A 22803-nucleotide genomic window follows, 5' to 3' on the forward strand; every position below is an offset into this window, starting at 1 on the left:
CTGACTTGCATCTCTGATGAAAAAAAAAAATTCAAGAATTTTTTTGGACTCGTGTCATCCAACTGTCAGTCAAAAAATCATGAGCACTTTTGTATCTCATCTATTTTTTCACACCCAATCAACGCTGGTTAATAGAGGGTGCTCAGGTACCCCCCCCCCCGATGTTACTCAGTCAACTTGAATAAGGCAAAAGTGAATCAAATATTCCAAGTTAACGCTCCAACAAATCCAAACTGTTAAATGCACTTTTATTACAGAACGCCAGTAAAACAACAAGAGTGATACTCTCAGACTGAACCACGGAGGCATCGATATTTACAATATAGTTATGTACAAACTATCTTACAGGCAGAATGAAAAAAAGGTAGAGTCACAGAAACAACACAGGCAACGGTGTATGCTTTTAAAAAATCATTTGTCAGGCCTTAAAGCACGACTTTCGGATATTGTACAGTCTTTCACGTTTTGAGTCCAGGAATTGAGTGTTGGAAATGAATCTTCCTTCTTGTAAATAGAAGAAAAATGGCTACTTTAAATAATCTCACATTCATCCAGTTGGATTTTAAATAATCATCCATTCATTCGACGGCCCGCTTTGATTTCGGCCTGAATTATTGTGACAGTTTCAGGCACTCAGAGGTCACGATGGCGCGTTTCCACCAAAACTTTTATTCTTTTTTATCTCATATACTGACCAATATAATAATTGTGGTGAACTTGAGCATTTTTCCTTTTACAATTAAAATCATCAAAAGCCCAATTCTGCTTTTTTTTTTTCAGGATGTGTCCAAAACGGTTTTCTTCGATAAATCTGTTCAATATTTACGATGGCAAATCAGACTCACGGTGACCAATACAACACACCACTGTTGATAACATCTCCATAAACAGTCGCCAATCTTCTTCTTCAAACCAAGTCTGTCATAGCACCGGAACTACCAAGTACCCAGTACTAAAAGTTCTTGTTACTTTAGGTCATCTGACGAGCGTCAACGACACGATAGGCCAAACAAGAAATGTGGACCCTGTGAGCGAGAGAGTGCAAAGTATGCAGAATAAAATAAGCCTCAAAGTTCAAGGGTCACACTTGGAGCTCGTGGTTTTCCGTGCAGTGGAAGCGGTTCAGCTTCTCCCGCTCCCGGTTGGAAATATCCAGTTTTGGGACGTGGGCCTGCTTCAGCGCAGGGGACGACGAATGCGAGGGGGCCGGGGAGGGAGGGAGAGTCAGCTCGATTTCCTCGTAGCAGTGCGGGCTGACGGCGGCGGCGGTCGCGCCGGGCGGCGACTGGACCAGAGGCACGGCGGGAGGCAGGAGGGGCGGGGGGACCAAGTGGTCCAAATTTCGGATGAGGTTGACGTACTCCCTCTGGTTGTTGATGGTGTCCTCCTCGGGCGGGACGGCTTGCTGCTTTTTCCGCTTGTGCTGCAAATGCGACAGGACCAAGGCACAGGCGGTGCAGCCGCACACTAGCACCAACGCTAAAACGCCCAACAGGATCATATAAAAGCTGATGCCGCCTTGTGTGTCTGACATGGCGCCTGTAGGGGGCGACAAAAAATAAGAATCGTGCTGAAAAGAGCATTACAGAAAACATTTTTGTGAATTTCTCCTCCATCTTACCTGGACATTGAGAGCCAAAACAAGGGCTTTTGAGGGTGAGGCACTCGTTTCCATGGTAACCCTCAGGACAGGCACACATGTACCTGCCGTCGATGTTGTGACAGGGCATCCCCTGAGAGCAGGGGTTGGGGTTGCACACGTCCAGCGCAATCTGAAATGAAGGTATGATGGTAACAATGACAGGGAAAAGAAAAAAAATGCACATATACATTTGTTGTTACAGCCATAATGAAAATAAAATTTTAAAAAATGACAGCACGAGATCATTAGAATCCTTTAAGAAGAAAAGTAAATCTCAACTTACCTCACAGAAGATTCCAGAATACCCAAAAGGGCAGTCACAGACGACAGTGCGTTCATCCTTCTCCGTGCATTGACCTCCATGCAGACAGGGGGCGCTATCGCACGGACCAAGGCGAATTTGGCAGTATTTTCCAGAGAAGCCAGGCGGGCACAAACATCTGGATCCTGACATCTGGTCCTGCACGAGTTGTTTTACTCTTCAGTTTGCCGACATAAATGCAATTATTCCAAGAAATGTACAAACTCACCTCGCAATGTCCGCCATTGAGGCACACGCTCTGGCAGCTGCTGTTCCCTAATACATTTGGAAAAAAAAATTGTGATATGAATGCATATTTATTGACGTGAAAGAAAATGTCGGCTTGTTGCTGTGAAGTGGATAAATGTCAGACTCACTGATGTCGCATTTTGACCCCATCCATCCAGGAAGACAGTCACACAGGTATCCACCAATCAGATTGCGGCAAAAGCGGGCATGGACGCATATTTTCATTTCACACTCATCGGCGTCTGAAGGGAGAAAAGATTCAATCTCTTGTCATGCATTACGATATTGCGTGCCGCATTATTCAATCAATTTTCAATCGCTGCTGTGATGGCGACAGAGTCATTTGTTTTCTGATTGACATTTCGGCTGAATTGTGCAGAAGACGACGAGGAAAGTGTCCCGATCTTTGTGACGTAGAACAGATGACGCAGTCGGACGTGATAAAGAAGGCACAGAGATGAACGAAATTGAATATACCAGGTTGAACCAAAGTGGCATTTAGCGTAATAAAAGGTTAGCTTAAAATAAAATATAGCAACGTAGCCACATATTCCTCGCTTACATCACAAGTTTCCTCCTCTGCATTACAAGCAAAGAAAATTATTTTTTATTACATGAATTCACGTATAAACTACCGTAATTTTCGGACTATAAGTCACTCCTTAGTATAAGTCGCCCCCCCACCCAAACTATGAAAAAAAAACGCGACTTATAGTCCAAAAATTACGGTAGTAAAAAAATAAACAAATAAATAAATAAATAAATAAATAAATAAATAAATAAATAAATAAATAAATAAATAAATAAATAAATAAATAAATAAATAAATAAATAAATAAATAAATAAATAAAAGACACCAGGCTACTTCCTGCAACAAGTGCTAAAATCTCATGTGCAGTGTGAAAAGCACTCCAGTCCACTTTCTCACTGATAAGTGCCCTCTCTCATAAAAACACCACTGGGCCATGAGCTCAGGTCATTTATCACTTGACTTTGAATGCAACGTGTGTGTATTGCAAAGTGTGTGATGCTACGGGGGATTATCAAATGTCAGAGTTATGTATCACTTTAACACAGTTGAGTAGGAGGGTCCATAACCGTGAAAAATGGTTACGTTCCAATCCCCGGGCTGCTCGTGAGTGGATTCAATGTGTGTGTCCTCCCTGAGAAACCTCCAACACACAAAGGCCTGGAGGAACATGCTTGGCAGTGTTAATGAACGCAACATTGTGTGAGAATGCAGCCCTGAAGGCTCGATGATGTTTGCGCTTCAAGATGAACAGCTCACCTCAAAGGGGAACATTTGATCACGTTGAAATGCTGTTTTACTGGCTGTTTGCGGCGCAGGTCTCATCTAACGCGTAATTAGCAACGATGAATGAAGGAATCCGAGACGGGTGCTCCATGTTGAAATGAACGCGAGGAGGCCCCGAGGCTCGGTAATGAGTTGTTCTCACATCAAGCGCGAGTTCATCTAAAGGTCATCACAACTCGCCCAACGTAATTATAGCTGTGATGAACTTTCACGGTTCACATATTTTACGTTTGTGATTTTTCTGTATACAGTAATGAGCCAAAACTAATCATTAAAAAAAAATAACTTTTTTTCTTTGTTTGGATTTATTAATGAATGCAGATTTTTAAGCGCGATAGGAAAATAAAAACATATAAATAATAAAATAAATAAATATAAATGATAATAATATATACACTACCGTTCAAAAGTTTGGGGTCACAAAATTGTTTGGGTGACCCCAAACTTTTGAACGGTAGTGTAAATATTATTATAATAAAATATTATGAATTAAATATTATAAATTATATCTTATATTTGTATAAAATTATATATAATCTATGAATATAAGTATACATATATATTATACAATTTTTTACACAGAAGATTATATATATATAATCTATAAATAATTATCTAAATAAATATATACACTACCGTTCAAAAGTTTGGGGTCACCCAAACAATTTTGTGACCCCAAACTTTTGAATGGTAGTATATATATATATATATATATATATATATATATATATATATATATATATATATATATATATATATATATATATATATATATATATATATATATATATATATATATATATATATATATATATATATATATATATATTATAGTTTGACTGCCCCAGTAAGAAGAATTCTGACCGCATTGCAAAGATGGCTACTTGCCTGCAAAGGGATTTAATATTGACCCACTGACCTAGCTGGCAGGTTCTGCCACTCCATCCCGGCGGGCAGAGGCATCGGTAACCTCCCGCAGTCTCTTGGCAAGTAGCACCTGGTCCACAAGGACTTCGGTCGCACTGCCTCAGCGCTGCAACAAGAAAATGTCCGTGAACCGTCGGCCAATGTGTGCATCGTGGACATATTGAGTGTGTGTGTAGCATGTGCAATGCAAGCATGTGGATCTACGATTAGGAACCATGCAGCACTGGTATGCCGACGCTTCAGGGGCTTTAAATATTTTCCGCTGTTGTGGTTTCTGTGCAAACAGTGATAAATGCAATCATCGGTGGCGCACCATTTTCTCATCCTCCACAGTCAGAGGAGGAGGGAGTGTGTCGAAGTAAATGGGGGAAGAAGATGGGAAACGTGACAGGGGTTAAAAGGTCTTCTTCCACTTATCTCAAACGGGAATTAAAGAAAATATTGAAAAACTCGAATGTCTGTCTCGTTCCACTCCAGTCCTGTAGATGGCAGTAATGGTCATTACAAAGAAGGTGCCAACTTCAACACACTAAGCTTTTTTTGACCTTCAGGCCTTCCTGTACCCCTTCTAAACCTTTTATTTTCATGATATGACCCAGCAACTAGTACTTTCCACAAACCTAAACGCAACTAAAAAAAAAAAAGGCTAGACACTACTCGGACAAACAAACAGCCAATTCCAAACAAAACAAGAAATTTAATTAATTTTCTTCGTAAATATAACCCACGCCTAAGCTGCTTTGGAGTAACTCAAACAACAAACAAAAGCAAAACTAAACGCCCTCTTGTCTCACTCCTCTCATAATAATAACAATAAAAAAAATACATCTTGTTGTGTATACACGCCGGCAAATCCTGATGGCATCGGGCATGTAGAACGTAGCTTGTTTACAGTCTCAGCTCTGACGTACAATAACCCAAACGGCCCAATCTCGTCCGCAGTTCAGCTACACACTGGCATGCACCCGCTCATTTATATGACGCACATACCCACCCCGTGACAGCTTGCTTGTTACTCCACCAAAACATCCTTGACCTTTATTCTCGCTTCACGGCACAGACATTAAGTTCATGAGGTGTGAAGGGAAAGTGGAGGAAAGCATCTTTGTTCGAAAAATTATCTATAGAAATATATACATATGCTAATGTGTTAGCGTGTATTATCATCGGCATTTACCGTTTGCGCAGGTCTGCCCGGTCCAACCTTGGGCGCAGACGCAGCTGAAGCCCGTGGAGTCCTCCACACAGGTGGCGCCGTTCACACATGGCGACGACACGCACGCGTGTTCAACTGGCGGGAGGAAAGAGGAAGCAGACAACGAACAAGGCCTTTATTAGTCCCTCGGGGGGAAGTTGTATATGAACTGGCAGATTAGACCAAGCAGTGTTGTAAATTGTTATATACTCACAGGGTACTTCATTAGATACTGTGCAGGCATCTAATATGGTCTCGGCAGGATGATTTAATTTAATTTAATTTAATTTAATTTAATTTAATTTAATTTAATTTAATTTAATTTAATTTAATTTAATTTAATTTAATTTAATTTAATTTAATTTAATTTAATTTAATTGTATTTTATTGTATTTTATTGTATTTTATTGTATTTTATTGTATTTTATTTTATTTCATTCATTGATGTAAATGTGTTGTAAATTGTTATATACTCACAGGGTACTTCATTAGATACTATGCAGGCATCTAATATGGTCTCGGCAGGATAATTTAATTTAATTTAATTTAATTTAATTTAATTTAATTGTATTGTATTGTATTGTATTTTATTGTACTTTATTGTACTTTATTGTATTTTATTGTATTTTATTGTATTGTATTGATTCAGGGTGAATGTTTCGGTTCATTTGGCAATTCCAAAATAGGTGTTTCGGGCAAACATCACCAAAAGAACATGGTGGTGCCAGCCAGCATTATGCTTTCAGTTTTGGGCAAGGCAACAAAAGATTATGAACCGTTCTTTATTAACCTGCAGCTACAACATCACTCAGAATTGTACCATTCATGAACTTTTTCACCTACCAATGTCACAGTTGCGCCCACTGAAACCTTCCTGGCACTCGCACTGGTACTCGTCGGGCTCCGTGTTGGTGCAGGTGCCGCCGTTCATGCAAGGTTGGTGAGTCCCGCAGTAGTTCAGGTCTGAGACACACACACACACACACAATGGTTTGTTTCATTTAGGTCGCACAATGTAGCCCATGTTATATTAATATCATTAACCTGCTTCGAAACCTTAGATGTTACCCACAAGTGCCTTCAATTCTTCCCAGAAAGACAAATGCATTACCCACAGCGCAAATAACGACACACACACACATTTGCTCAGTGATCTCCATCACTTTTGTCTTCACCTGCCTAAGGAGCCCGCCTACAGTTACAGGCTCACAATGGCCGTACCCAAGGCTATCGTCTTTCCCTCCGCACAATGGGAACGTCCCACGGGCAGAGGGGCCGGGGTCCCGAATTCCCCCTCCCACACCACGGTGGGAGGAGGCGTCTCCTGGGATGTAAAAAAAGTGAGCTGGGAAAGGGAGAGCGAGGTGAGGGGGGGGGGGGGGGGGAGGTCATCTCATCGAGAAGAGAAACGCTTGAGAACATTGTTGTTCATCGCTGGGTAAGCTTTGAAGACCATCCATCCATCCATCCATCCATCCATCCATCCATCCATCCATCGCGTGTACCTTTATCACACAGCAGACCTCCCCAGTTGACGTCGCACACACACTGCCAGGGTTCAGTGCAGCTGCCGTACACGCAACCGGGGAACGTCACACACTGGTCGCACAGAGACCCCGTCCAGCCGTAGTGACAGCTAAGGAGAAGACGGTAGACGAAAAACATGTTTATATTCTCCCGGTACATTCCGCATAATGAGACGTTTCTGGGCCGAAGGGAAACTAATTCCTCGTCGACCGAGCACCATAGCGATGAAAAACCACAATAAATGCAAAACAAGGTTCATTACGATGCTCACTGGTCACAGCATGACACCGACCTGCATCTAATTTCATCCGAAATAGTGACATTAAGTCAAAAAGAGAATTGAAATGAAGCTCTTGTGTTGGATTTCATGTTGTGGGTGAATATCACACACAATGGGAGACACTCACGTGCATTGCCCAGGTTCGGTGCAAGAGCCGTGGGCCTGGTGACAGCCTTGCCTGCACACGGCTGCAAAAACACACAAAAAATACCATCATAAATAAAAAAAAAAAAAACCTTTTTTTTGCTTCAGTTCAATGGACATTGTGCTGCTCACTCTGGTATTTGCACCTTAGCCACCAGGGGGCAGTAAAACAGACCCCCCCCCCCCCTTCAATTCATCACAATTAAGTCACCCGAGCTAATTTTTTTAACTTCAGTTCAATGGACATTGTGCTGCTCACTCTGGTATTTGCACCTTGGCCACCAGGGGGCAGTAAAACAGATCCCCCCCACCCTTCCAATTCATCACAATTAAGTCACCCGAGCTAATTTTCTAAACTTCCTCCAATCAGCAACCTGCTGAGAAGGAAGCGTGATGAGGCGAGGCGAGGCGAGGCGAGGGCGGGGGTGCTAATGGCTGCAGGATGTCCTAAAACGTCTTTTTTCACCGTTTCCATTTGTGTTTCCTGCATTTCGTTTGGACCACAGAAGCAAATGCTTGGTGGTCACAGAGTTCATATCCAGCTGTGGAGTCACATGCACAGGTGGAGAACGAACCATTCAAATCCAAATCGGGAGTTGTTTTATGAAGGGGGAACCCGATTTTGACCGCCTGCTGGCATGTGTTAGTTTAGGGAAGTTTATTTTTTATTTTTAAATAATCTTCAGTAGACTGCACCTGACCTTCTTTGCACTCGGGTCCCGTCCAGCCTTCCATGCAGACCTTGGAGCCGTTGGGGTCGCAGTTGAAATGGCCGACAAAGTCGTCGCGGGCGCGGCAGAACTTATTGCAGAAGGGCCCGTAGTAGTTGGAGTCGCAGCGAAAGCGCAGCCGGTACTCCAGGCTGAAGGAGCGGCCGTGGTGGCGGTACGCCTGCCACTGCTCTCCGGGATTCAACATGGAGGAGAGAAGAACACGCTCAATCAGCTGATCTGAGGGAGCAGTAGAAGAAGAAAAAAAAATCTTTGAGCACATCTTTTTTTAAACATTCAAAATCAATTGACAGTGTCATAAATTAAAAGTAAAAATGATGAGGCTATAAACTAACTCTAGCTAACTAGCCGTTGACTGTAATAAAGTCCAGTGCGCCTTGTTCTGACATTGTCCACTTGACTTTGAGCTGCTTATTAAATGGCGAGTTGATGAAAAGTTGAACCCAATTTAAATAGACCTTGAATAATAACACTGGTGCTATCTAATTCAAAGTCATTGTGTCCTCTAGGTACTGCTTAATGCTTTTTCACTATATACTGTAAAGGGCAGTCGGAAGGGGTACATTCAGTAATCCCCTTTGATTAAACGGCCGTCCTGCAAGCGAGGCAGGACCGCCCCGCCCCGTGTTAGGTCGGCTGCGAGATGGCAGAATAGCTTCGGTGGCAGAGTCGGGAGCTGTCAGGAGCCGAGATGGAGCTGGACGATAATGACAAGGGGAAGACGGGGGAGGAACGGTGAAGGAAGCGCAGAGCTAGCGCTCATTATCTCCGCTATCTTTTTGGGATCATCCACCGGCACCATGAGGAAGAGGAGGAGGATGGTGGGATGAAAGTCGAGGCATGACAGGAGTGCAAAAAATGTGTATATATATATATATATATATATATATATATATATATATATATATATATCGCACCGGAGTATAAGTCGCACCAGCCATAAAATGCCCAAAAAAGTGAAAAAAAAACTTATATATGTATATAAGTTGCTCCTGAGTATAAGTCGCCCCCCCCACCCAAACTATGAAAAAAACCGCGACTTATAGTCCGGAAATTACGGTAGTATAAAATATAAATAAATAAATACATTTATATATTTTTTACATTACAACTATATATTTATAGTACAAAATATAAATAAATAAATAAATAAATAAATGTATATATTTTTTATATTATAAATATATATACTATTTATAATATCTATGTATATTTTTATTTATTATATAAACATATATACTATATATATGGAGCTCATGTTGACTGTCATGCAGCTTTTCTCGATTAGGAGGAGAAACAACAAGGCAGATGAGCAGGAAATGAAAAGCGAGCCCTCCTAACCTTGTGTGATCAGAGACAAGAGAGACAAAAAAAAAAAAATCAAAAATAGAGGCGCATTTTTCACAAGCACACATGCACCTCATTACAGTGGTGGCTATAAACAGTGGCCACAACGTAATGAGATCTACTACAAGAGCTGCATAGACCTCCGTTTTTTTTTTTTTTTTCTCACAACAGGCACCAAAGTTGTTCCCTGTGGCACGAAAATAAATAACGACCACTGACTTCAACAAATTGTCACATTATGGGTTGTGTATATGTCATAATTTCTTCGTCCAAATTGGGCTATTTGTTGTGACCATAAGATCTCACAATCACAGCCCGTCATGTTTGCCCAAATTTGATCCGCTTTGGCATGAACTCAAATGATATGAAAATCAGTGTGATGCCGCTCTCGTCCCTTTGTGCATAAATAAATAAACACAGTAAAATAAATTGTACTGCACCTGCTTGTGATGTGTTGTTGTCGTCATCCTGAGCCTCCAAAACCAAAGAGAATGACTTCTGGAAGAGAGAAAACACAAAATTACATTTTATTTTCCAAACTGTGCTTGCTGGCTTTCTTGGTTACCGTAAATTCCGGACTATAAGCCGCGACTTTTTTCCAAAACTTTGAACCCTGCGGCTTATAGTCAGGTGCGGCTTATATAGGAATTATTTTCGTGATTTTTGTGATGACTTGATCCCTTTTATACACTGTGGTATCTTGAAGAAAAAAACAACAACAAAAATACTATTTTGAAACACTACTATGGCTGCTGCTTATTCTGGCTGTGTTGCTTGTGACTATTATGAGCTTTAGTAGGAATGCACGCTAGGTGACCTGCGTCAAAGGGTTCTAAACCCTTCATCACAGGCAATGTTGAGAAAGACATGTTAAAGTATGTTATAAAAACTTTAAAAAGGCTTTCTGTGAACGGTCTTTCTTTGTAAAAACAACGCGTGTGCACGTGCGGCTTATAGTCCGGTGCGGCTTATATAAGAAAAAAACTAAAATATTCCCCAATTTTAGCTGGTGCGGCTTATAGTCCGGAATTTACGGTAATCCCATTTAGACTCACACAAAGCATTCAAATTTCATAAATTGAAAATTCATAGCCGTATTTGGAGATAGCAGCCCACCTCGTGGTTGGTGACATGGAGCTCGGAGAGTTTATCGCCCATTAGAGATAAGAGAGGCCGGGCGCTCTTTTCCGATGAATACATTCATGCCGCACACATGGCGAGCATATCGCAAAAGCCTCCAACCCAACATTTGTTATTATTCCGCGGTTGTCGTCGCCCACAGCGCTTCCGTATGGTCTCGTGGTTATTGTGAGGAGGAGAGAAGATTGGATGGAGGTGAAGGAGATACGGGAAGGTGCGAAATGGGCGGCAAGGGGGTGGGGGGAGGTGAAAATTGCTGCGGGAGAACTTGCTGGGTTCAAACAACAACAAATCTAACAGCTCATGTTATTTATATTTTTATTTTATAGGAATATGACATTAAAAAAAAAATGTTTAGGGCACAGACGGCGCCGCACGAGATTAAATCACCTGTTGCGATACGTGACGAATGAGGAGAACAAAAGAGGTCAGAGGGAGGGAAACAAACACTCGGAGATATCAGAGAGTGAAAAGACAGTGGATCAGATAAAGCGCCCACGAACACGCAAAGATTGGAAGGCACGGTGCTAATGAGATGCGCAGGGTAGCAGTTCGTTAAGGGCAACACAGAGCAGAAAGCTCACTGACACAGCGGCCATTAAAATTCATTATTTTCAATTTAAAGCTGGGAGAGCCACCAGGTGGAATATCATGAATAAATAGCCGAAGGGTAAAAGCAGTCTTGAAAAATGATGTCATTATGTCATTTCATTCAATGAAGACACGAAATCAATTGACTGGTGCTGGAAATTACCGTTTTTCTCATGTATAATGCGCAAAATTTAACTACCGTTTTTTTCCATGTATAATGCGCAAAATTTAACTAAGTTATCGTCCTAAAATCTGGGGTGCGCATTATACATGGGTACAAAAATCCGGATATGATACGGAGGGCGCCATTACAGATGCGCTTTCTTCTCTGCTGTTCACTTCAAACACGCTCCATACGAACACAATGCTCTCGTATCAGACGCTTGCTCGATCACCTGCTCGTTTGCTGTCACAATGTACCCTACGCAAATCCGAAACATTTCTTCGCTATCGAGTTTGCTAGCGCATGCGCAGTGATACTGACCGGCAGAATAACATCCGGTTGTTCCCAAAGATGATTTTTTTTCTGAAATAATTTTACATTTACAGACTTAAGTAGGAGTCAAAATTTGGGTGCGTATTATACATGGGTACAGGCTTTTTTCCAGCATCGACATGCCATTTTTAGGGTGCGTATTATACATGGGGGCGCATTATACATGGGAAAAAACGGTAATAGCAGCCATGTTTTGTAGTATTGGAACGTATGGAAAGTTGAATTGATTGAGAAATGTGGACAAAGCATGTGGTGAAGAATTTTTCAAAAGAGAGTAAAAATGGGAATTACGATGTCATTTCTCCAGGAAAGGCGCGTCTGGGGAAGTTTTTTTTTTTTTACTAAGTTTGGAACCTCCGCAGAGGTCACGCTAACTATGAGTCCCGACGAGCGCTGATAAGAGAATAGAAAAGGTTAGCGAGCGCTTCCTGAGCGCCTTTACAAAAACCACACAAGCGGGCCGCTGCCGTACGACGTCATCGGGGCATTAACGAGGGAGAGAAGAATCAAATGTTCAAAAACAACAACGTGGAGCACAAAGCGGGCAACAGAACTGTCAACAAAATCCTCAGGAATCCCAACTGGTGATGTCACATGGCACTCGGTCCACACAGAACCTGGATTTGAACTTTCTCGCCATGTCTCCCATGGAGATCAGAGTCTTCTCAGAGAGTCTAAGATCATCGAGGCTAGACACATGAGGGATTTTCAAATCAAATAGCAGACAATTAGAAGTTTCCCCCGAGGCTGCGCTAAAGCCAAAAGACGGATTACGGCGTCTCACATCGAAGCCTTTATTGACGACAGGCCAAATTCACATTTAATGAAGATCTGAGAAGGTTCCTCATAAACCTGACATCTACTGCTCTACGACTAACTCTTCCCAGCATTAAAGCATCCCCCTAACCCCCCCCCCCCTGCATGCGGCTCAGACATGGGCCGGGTAGGATATCCCGACAAAGCCAGGCTGTACAAACACAGCTCTGCCACAGGAAGAACTCCCAACCCTGAGAGAGGAATTTCCCTTCACAACGCATGTCCACTTCATGCAACACACACACACAGTCAGACAATTTGACAGCAAGGAATAAATCATGCAACAATAGAGACCATTGATGGAGCGCTCTAACTGCATTATCGCAGGTACTGCTGATATGAACCGAAAATATTAGCGCTATATTTGTAAGAATTGGTGCAAGAACAATCATTTGGACAAGACAAAATGGCGGACAAATTATAATATATGGGGAAGCCTATTTGGTAGCTCAAAACAGCCACAATAAATACGATTGTATTGAATTGATGAGACTGCAAATTATTTCCAAGCTATGACAAAACGATGAGCCACGGGCGTGTTTCTGCATTATGGATTCATTTAAACAGCGGTTGATTAGATTTAAGGCTCCAGTGGCTTTGAATTACTGCAAGAGGGAGGGGGGAAAAAAAATCGTAACATCGAGTATAGGCCTCAACATCATTTAGCACATTAGCGTGTAGCGAGCACGCTAAAGAAGGAGGCTAATTGACAATTAAACACGCACACGGTGTGGAAGACGCGCAACTTTCTCGTGAGCGTGAAAATATGCAGCTTTCTTTTCATGCACCTGCCAACTCTCACTCGGAACGTGAGGAGGGAGGTCCAAGGCAATTACGAGCTCACACATATGCAAACGCACACACAGACTGTTGTCATGACAGCGGCCTTGCCCGCGTCGGATCGGACGGCACACGCTTCGCCGCCACGCCAAATTAGTGGAACGGCCATTATTATTCTGACAGCATAAACTCACATTTGACATACAGAGTGTGACTGAAGGGCTGCGTATGAAGGGTGGTCACGGTTATCTGCCATGCACACAACTGCTTTCCATTTTTTTTTTTTTGTATCTCCATCCGGCACGTTTGTCTCAAAAAGAGCCGAGCACCGAATCGATTTCCACTCCGTTGAACTAAAATAAACCACAAACCTATCAGGCCACCGAGAGTGTCACCATAAAGGACATAAAAAACACACGAGCTCGCTCCCGCAGGACATGATTGTTGTCGCGTTGATGGATTTTTTTGCTGACAGGAGCAAAGAGAAAAGAAAATCAATGTCTTCTCTTTGTGACTCTTGAAAGAGAGACATGGTTTCACGGCTGATGCTTTCGAAAATATTAATCCGAGTATCATCAAGTGGAGGCTGACATTCCGGCCCCGTCAGGTGAGCAAAACAAACACACCCGTTCCATGTGACCCCCGCCCCTCGAATTGCAATTTTAGGGTACTGTGACATAGTCCAGTGGATCCCACCCAGAAACATCATCTTCACATCCCCTCTGCAGGGCATCCTCCTCTCACTTCCCATCCTGATCAGCCCCCCGCCCCAACCAAATGCCCATGTCTCGCAACCCCCCCCCCCCCTCCCCCCTTTGTCACTTCTCCCTGGAAACTTCCGCAGGAAATTACCTTGTCTAGTCTAGTAGCTTCACATCCACTTTTAGGAGGGAGCATTAGTGAGGATAGACTGGGAGGGGGGCTGTCTGAAAAACTGTGTGGGAGGGGTGGGGGTCGTGTTGTCCCAGGGTACAAATCACACTGCCTGTAAAAGGTCACATTTATGTGCCTCTATTCCCAGTTGCTTATTTAGTTAGTTATTTATCTATTTATCTATTTATCTATTTATCTATTTATCTATTTATCTATTTATCTATTTATCTATTTATCTATTTATCTATTTACTTATTTATTTATTTATTTATTTATTTTGATTTATTTATTTTAAATTATGTATTCATCAAATGTAGTCATTGATCAAATATATCTAATCATGTATTTATATATATTTATTTATACAAATATATTTATTTATACAAATGTATGTATTTATTTATATTTATTTATTTATTTAAAAATATGTATTTATCAAATGTAGTCATTTATAAAATATATTTAATCATGTATTTATATATATAAATCTATTTATTTATACCAATATATTTATTTATTTGTCGATTTATTCATTTATCTATTTATTCATTTATCGATTTATTTTACAGTGCACCAATTCTAAACGAGAGCCGACATGAGATCCGAAATACTGGCGGTCAACCATCCGCCCCACAAGCGAGCAAACAGACCGATTCCAACTCCGTCTAAATCCGAAGGGACAACAATAATAATAAAGTAGCTCAGCATCACTACCGGGTTGAAGCCATACGAAGAGCCGAGAAGATTTCGCAAGAAGTCGATCGGTTGGCGGTGAAAGGAAAACATGGTCTGTAATTACACCTGATATTACTTCTGTGAGGTAGCGGCTGATTTCACCGCGACCTCCTTTGTCTTCTTTCATTGGCGACAAAATCCAATTTGCACACTAATTAAATCATTTCCAAAGTTTTCCCTTGAGATGATTGGGTGACAGTTAGTTCAGTTATCTCTTTAGCACACAACTCCTCAAGGGAATTAACTTTCTCAGTCTCCTCTCGACTGATGTGAACAATCGTTTCATGAGCTCTCAGGTAGGGTGCGTCCGTGAGGGGGGGGGGGGCAAACAGGAGTGTGTGTGTGTGCACGCCAGGGTATCAGCGTACACGCAGGTATGCGGCGAGGCAGCGTGGGAGACTCAATTAGAGCACAAAAGAGTGAAAGAGAGACTCGGCAGAGGGAAAGAAAGCGCCTCTCTTCTGGTTTGTCTTGGTTGGCTTCACATGATCACAGCGACGACGCACCGTGACAAGCCCACGCGGGCCTTCCATCTTGCTAGGACACATTAGCGCTGTTTGCTTTCAGGGTTAAAAAGTTGACAAATATAAGTACCGTATTTTCCGGACTATAAGGCGCACCTTCAATGAATGGCGCATTTTAAAACTTTGTCCTTATATAAAGCGCACCGGACTATAAGGCGCACCATTAATGCATCATGTCAGATTTTTAATCCAAATCAAATCATTCTCCATTTTATCTTTTTTATTTCAACTTGCAACAAATTACTTTATAATCACAAAATAACGATCCATAGTCTTTTTGATTCATGATTCATAGTCTTCAGCGGGCCACTTATGATTGATTTCATCACACAATGCTTCGGGCCAGTTTAAATTTAAGAATTTGGTCCATATAGAAGGCGCAGCGGACTATAAGGCGCACTGTCGGCTTTTGAGAAGATTTTTAGGTGCGCCTTATAGTCCGGAAATTACGGTACTCCGTATCATGGCGGCAAATTATCTCACGGACTCAAATTGGACTGCAACGGCAATGCTGGGAGGAGATTTAAAAACAAAGTGATTACCTAATAAGTGGCTAATTACAAAGCATCAACAGGATATGTGCAAATTAGGATGTCGCTACCAAGAGGAAATCAAAACTACAAAGCGCTAATAAGATCCAAATACAAAGCCACAATTACGTTTCTCATGAAGAGGAATGAGGGAGCTCACCTTTCCTCACAATGAGCTTACACACCCCGCCCCGACAAACCCACCCGGCCACTTCCACGTTGCGTCACATCTAACCCATCTCAAATAATTAGGCTCAGGCACAAAGGAAAAAACACACCCAGGCGTGATGCACAATGCAATCAACGCACGCTAACGAGGATAATCAATCGGCTAATCGGACGGATGCGATTCAAAAGGAGAAAAAGTTACAACGCTGTGTGAATGCAAAGATGGATCGAGTGCAATATTGGGGAATCTTTTTGTGGGCCTGCCTGGGTGTGTTTTGATTAAAAGCTAGATCAATACATTTCCTGGTTCCAACTACTGAGCTGCTAATGGAAGATTCATTACTCTGCTTAGACGAACACGAAACCTCAAAGTCAGCAGTCGGACGGGTCGATTCGACACCGAGCGGTTCCGTCTTTTTATTAAGTACCTCAACTTTTAACTCGGCGAGATCTTGTCGAGCCCCAGATCGATTCATTCATTGATTAATCGACATTGTAAATATCTCCAACACGGACTGCTGTTTTACAAGGCGGGAGTCAAAAACGATTCCTATTGTGAGTCAATTAAGCGCCATGGACCTGAGCAGCGCGGTGGCTCGGTTGAAAAGGGAATTTCCCCCGAGCAGATCGAGTGATAAAGCCTTTGTCGCCCGGCCGGCCCCGCTCGGCAGGGAGGGAAAGAAAAGGAATCTGAACTCTGTCTCCGAGGGTCATTGTTATTCCAGCCAGCCTTGTTTGAGTGTATTGTTGCGCTTGAAGCTTCGGCCCGTTACCGTGGTAACCCCCCCTAGATAACCAAGCTCTGCCCCTTGTACTTACTGGCCAGGCGTATTTGAAGGGAATGACAATGAGTCCATTAGTCCCATCATCTTCTCCACGGCGGTGGAGCGATTGGGAATTTCCTCCAAGGATCCCCGTGCCGCCCGAGCCGAAGGTGCAGGGTCCGGTCGGGGCCACTCGGGCTTGGTACTCCTTGAGGCAGGCTTGGAAAAAAGTGTCGCACTGGTCTCGGGATGAGCAGCGTTGTTCGCCGCCGACCGGGATGTCGCAGCAGTTTCCGTTCAGAAGGAGTCCGTTGGGGTTCTGGTAGTGGCGGATCTGGAGCTCGAACATCCCGACTGTGCGCACCGCCTGACAACAACACAGACAGACAGAAAGCGCCGACATCTTAATGAGCCCCAACCACTTTGGTGTCATTCTGTTTTGAAGGTTCCGATGTAGAACAGTAATTATAAAGAGGCCTGTTCTTCGAACTGTCAGCATATGACAAGAAAATTAATAAATGATATGTTTCGAGAGAGGCATCATTTCAAATGAGTGACTGCTAGCTACAATTGAAAAGATTCTGTTCTGAAAGTGACACCGATGTCATAAAAGTGGATATTTGCAGTAAACGGGGAATTGAGTCGATATCAAATAAATAAATGTCTACAATTGTTGACGATCAAACCAATATTTTATTTCAAGTAAAATCAGCCTGAAAGTGTCTGAATCAGTATGCTAGCTTAATGCTAAGACGCAACGTGAAATGCTTCAGATTGGCTAACAAAACTAGCATGACTGTTCTCAAAAATTGGGTTTACAGTAAATTGAAAAACTGTATTCTGATTAATAATGTGTTTGTGGAATATTAAGTAAAAAAAAATCTCAGGTGGCGGCCATTTTATCACTTGCTGTCAACTGAAAATGACACCGCAGTGCCTAAGGGACTACGAATGTCACATGACCAAACTAAAAAAAAAAAATTCTATCAGCATAAAGCCAAGGAATAACACAAACAGGAATAAGTTGAATTAACGACAACATCAACATCATCAGCAATGGCTCAACATAATCCTGCGATGATATTTCCTTTTCTTCAGAATTGTTCCTCTTCTGTTAAGGGAGGCTGCCACCTTATTTCTCAACATGGGAACCGGCTTCTGACATTTCTCTTTCTTCAGCTTTCACCACTGTCACCTCACCATTCTTCTTTTCTGCCAGCTCGAGATGGGTGGAGGACACACACAGACACACACACACACAGACTTAATAAGACCCCCTGAGAATTTCAGAGCAGCAGGGTCGTTCGTGTGTGTCCTGTCTACTGGGAGGGGAGTGACAATGGCGTTGCCGACAATGTCCTCAAACTCTTTCATTTTGTCTTTGGAATTGCAAGGCGGCCAGACCAAACGCGTTTGGGCTTTTCCTTTTAAAGTCCAATTATGAAGCTGAGCAGACCTCACTCCTGCCCCATTTCATCTCCATCAAGCGGCGATACAGTGGCGCTCATCACTCTGCGTCCTCTTTTTCTTCCAACCCTCCCGTCCGTGTCCGAGTCATTAGCGGCATTCCGGCATGTCGGCGCTCAATCGGAGCAGAGAGACACGCCGGGCCGTGTCATCTCTGCAGGAGCGCCGATCCACGTTTTCTATCCCACGTGTTCCGTTCGGGGTTGCGAAGAAGCGGAGGCTAAAAGCAACCGTCACATTGCTATTCAAAACATGCAAATAAATAGACAAATTCAAAAGCCACCAGTCTGTTGGACCCAGTTAGGATCTCTTCCAGATGTTGAAGAATAGGACTCAGAGGTCAAAGGGGACTCCACTCCTTGTAACCACCCACACTCGCGTGTTGCTCTCCCAAGTGGCAGATCGGCCTATCCCGACTGGGAGGCCATTCAAGTGGAACTTTGTTCCGACGCCAGCTGCGTGAAAGTTGTGAACCACTTCAGTCGTAAAGGTCGCCAATTATAATAAAGCAACACTTTGGGCCTGGTCGATCGATAGAATGCATTCTATGAATTAGTTCTTCAGAGTTCAATAGTTGTAATATTTCTGAATGCAATGAGACCATCACATATCAGCCAAGCACAGAATCTGTTAAATCCACCAAAAAATTGTTCCTTGCGCCACAATTTAGCCCTACTTTTAGATGGTCTAAAACGTACTGTAACTTCTGTTGCTATATTGTCAGGTGCATTAGGGTCGTAGAATTCGAACTAAAAACGCCCATCAACTGAGAGAATGCAGCGATTGGACCGTGTTGTTGCTCAGCGATGAAGCATAAAGAGAAATGCCGGAATATTCGACACACTCCAGAGTGTTCTTGGCAGTGGCCTTGAGGTTTCACACATCCACATGCATACATGGAGCAGCTTCCTCACATCACAACTAGGCATCAGCTGCACAGTATCAACTCAGCACTCATTGTTCCGAACAGCACCTTCTGTTTTTTTTTATTATTATAAATCTCTCTAGAAAGCAACACATGCATTTGAGTAACACACACCAAAGGAGGAGTGTTCTTCACAATAGAAGATGCGTCAAGAAGCCGCAGGGCTATGAGCTCATCGGCCACTTCATTAATTTGACATTCTGATTTTGTTGATCTGGTTAAACGACTGCGGTGAAATATTAATGAGGCCTTGGTTAGGTAACTGCAAACTACTTTTAAGGTAACCGGGTGTTTTTTTTTTTTTTTCACTTGATGTTCTGGAATTTCAAATGGCTGCTTATACTAAACATTGCGCAATGATAATCCACATACATAGTCCAAGTCCATTCTTTGAGAGGCGTAAATTTAAATATGATTTAAATAGTGCAGTATAACGCTAGAAAGCATTTCCCATGGTGTTTTCATCCATGCATGGAGTAAAACCAGGATTAGTTCGGTTCCTTGAGTCAGAACAACAGGTGGCCAGGAGAACCGCCAGCACAAAACGCATGACAATAAGGTGCAAATGTGACGGGCGGTGTGCTTGAAGCGCTGCTGGAAATAGCACCTAATCGGCGGCTTACCTGTGGTTGCATGACGAGCGCGACGAGGAAGATCACAACCCGCGCCAGGTGGAGGCTCTCCGCGTGCGCGGCGGGCTTCCCGGTGACTCTTCTGAGCTCCGGCCGACTTGTGCCTTCCATGCCGGTGTCGGAGGCGGCGATGCCCACCTCCCCTCCACTACTCCGAACCGAATCTTTCACACACCCCTTCTAGCGGCCACTTACTTCATCCCTGCTTTGATTTGCACCCACCGTGCATACACCTGCGTCCAAGCCGGTGAGAGTCCGCGAACGCACCACCACCCCCAAAAAATAAAAAATAAAAAAAAAACACCGGAGCGTGTTCTTCTTCCTCTTTTAAGCGGCTTTAAAGGTCCAATCTGGTGGCTCGCGCTGGACTTGAACTCTCATCCCAATTAGGTCACTCTCCGTCTCTCTTCAAGGCAAATCAATCAAGCCCCGAAGCAATCGAACATCTTCCGATTCTAGCCCATTTTTTTTTTCTTATTGGTGTAAAGTTGTTGTTTTTTTTGCCCTTTGTGCGCTCATGCAAAAAAGCGCCGGCTGGTCATTTGTCAAGCGCATAGGAAGCCTGGCGGCGAGTCAATGTGGCAAACAATGAGGGGAGAGAGAAAGAGAGAGAGAAAGAACGCTCGGAGGGTGTGTCCTCCCTCGACTATCCGTCTTTCAGCGCCGGTCCGGAAGATTTCCACCGCTCCACTTTCTCTTTTTGCTCTCAAACTTTGCTTCATTACGCGTCACTTAGGCGCACCGCTCCATATTATCCACGCGTAAAATCTTTTTTTTCTTTTACGCAATGCTCTTATTTGTCAAAAGCTCTGCTGTGGGCCAATTAGCAGCAGGCTGGACCTCAGGGGCCCCATGTGTTGTCCCCCCCCCCCTCCCATTTGAACCCCACCCCCTTTCTAATTTCATTTGAATGCTAAAACGATTCGATCACTGCATTTTAGTGTCTCAAATCAATTTCAATATTCAATTTTCTATCGTATTTCAAGCTTCATCACTTTGGGTTCCGTATTTTAACTTGTTCATAATGACATGCTAGTTACCATGGTTACAAGCTGCTATTGATAGATGAAGCCCATCGTTCTCTCATCCGTTCCTCGGTCACTACTTTTTATCTTCAGAGGCAACTCTTAAAAAAAAAAAAAAAAAAAAAGAATCTAGCAAAACCATGAAGATCTTGACTGAATTTAATCGCACATTTATCTTCAAAATAAAATGTCCCCCCCCCCAAAGACGACAATGTATCTTTGTTCATCTATCGATGTGTGTGACATATAGTGACAAGCAGAACAATCAATTCCTTTTTTTTCTTCAGATGGCAGCAGGAAAAATATTCTCAGGGTATTGCGCTCATGTTTTCCACACGTGTCCACACAATGTACCTTCTTTATCGCCGATGGTGGTCTTCTTGCTCAAGAAGTTCCCTGACAACCGCTGGCGTTTCCGCGGCCCCCGGCGCTCTGCAGAACAGAGGGGATCCTTGAGGAAACAGGGGGGCCTCCATTTGCATGGCAGGGGCCGTGACCTTGGTGTCCGAGATGAATTCTTAACTAAGGGCAAGAGAGGAAATGACATGATAGGACCAAGTCTGTGCTCCATAGCTCTCTATAGCTCACCTGTGGAAGTTAATAAAAATGACTAAACAAGAGCTTGGGGGGGAAATTAAATGCTCAAGATATATATCTCCTCTATGAATGCAGGTCTCAACCTCTCAAAAGTCCAATTTTTTTTTTACCCGACCTACCCAAAATGAATCGGTCCACTTTTGGATCCCCATCCACAGGTTGAGACCCCCGAATTTATGACTGTATTAGGATTGGAATTGCTATTCAGTATGTATTTTTTACCCGACCCACCCAAAATTAATCGGTCCACTCTTGGGTCCCCATCCACAGGTTGAGAACCCCTGATTTATGACTACCGTAATTTTCGGACTATAAATCGCACCGGAGTATAAGTCGCACCAGCCATAAAATGCCCAAAAAAGTGAAAAAAATACATATATGTATATAAGTCGCTCCTGAGTGTAAGTCGCCCCCCCCACCCAAACTATGAAAAAAATCGCGACTTATAGTCCGAAAATTACGGTATTAAGATTGGAATTGCTATACAGTATGAAGAAACGACCCGGTATGGTGATACTATCGCGTGGTGAGTTACTTCCCAATCTCTTGATTGAATGAATCAACACACATTCCATGCGAGTGTGACATCACAAAACGGTGCCGTACGCAAGCAAGAGTCTCCAAATAGAACAGACAAACATATCGGAAAGGAAGCAGATCGACAAAGATACGGTCTGGAAAATGTCGCGGGTCGGTCTTCGGGGAGATCTCTCGCGCTCTCTTTTTATTCGACCGCCGAGTGACGTCAACGCCCTCCCACACATGCGAGCCGACAGATAAGTCGTCTTTTCAGCTCCTGCAACTGGAAGAACACTGTGCTGGTGGTGAGTAGGAAGGCGCTAGGCATTTTGCCAGGACCATGAAACACACACACACAGACACACACATGCGGCGCCCTGGTGGCGAAGGTCAACGCTTTCTCAAGGCAAAATAAGGGAGTGCGGAAAGGCTTGGGAAAGTGACGGAAGAATGCGCATTTGTGCAAACACAGTCGAGGCGACCTAAAGACAATAACTCAGGGCACAGTTTAAGTCCACAACAGGGGGGGGGGGGGGGGGGGGCGGCTCCCTGTGAGTGTGTG

At 43.1% G+C, this 22803-nt stretch overlaps 1 protein-coding gene across 3 annotated transcripts; it reads right to left on the reverse strand.

Moving 5' to 3' along the window:
• Window positions 1-231: 231 nt before the first annotated feature.
• On the reverse strand, window positions 232-22608 carry LOC133155932 (protein jagged-1). 3 transcript variants are annotated; one of them, XM_061281609.1, is made up of 14 exons: window positions 21480-22608; window positions 17132-17443; window positions 10100-10157; window positions 8283-8531; window positions 7565-7625; window positions 7136-7266; window positions 6474-6593; window positions 5613-5726; window positions 4428-4541; window positions 2321-2434; window positions 2173-2219; window positions 1926-2102; window positions 1622-1772; window positions 232-1539 (listed from the first exon to the last, which is right to left on the reverse strand). In XM_061281609.1, the coding sequence occupies exons 2-14, from the start codon at window positions 17423-17425 to the stop codon at window positions 1082-1084; spliced, it is 2088 nt and encodes a 695-aa protein (XP_061137593.1). In that variant the 5' UTR covers window positions 17426-17443; window positions 21480-22608; the 3' UTR covers window positions 232-1081. The 3 variants fall into 3 exon arrangements, with proteins under 3 accessions (XP_061137593.1, XP_061137592.1, XP_061137591.1); XM_061281608.1 differs by lacking the exon at window positions 21480-22608 and adding an exon at window positions 20092-20838 and having other exon boundaries at window positions 1926-2096; XM_061281607.1 differs by lacking the exon at window positions 21480-22608 and adding an exon at window positions 20092-20836.
• Window positions 22609-22803: the final 195 nt, after the last annotated feature.

The sequence above is a fragment of the Syngnathus typhle genome, linkage group LG6, assembly GCF_033458585.1.
Source record: "Syngnathus typhle isolate RoL2023-S1 ecotype Sweden linkage group LG6, RoL_Styp_1.0, whole genome shotgun sequence".
NCBI lineage: Eukaryota > Metazoa > Chordata > Actinopteri > Syngnathiformes > Syngnathidae > Syngnathus > Syngnathus typhle.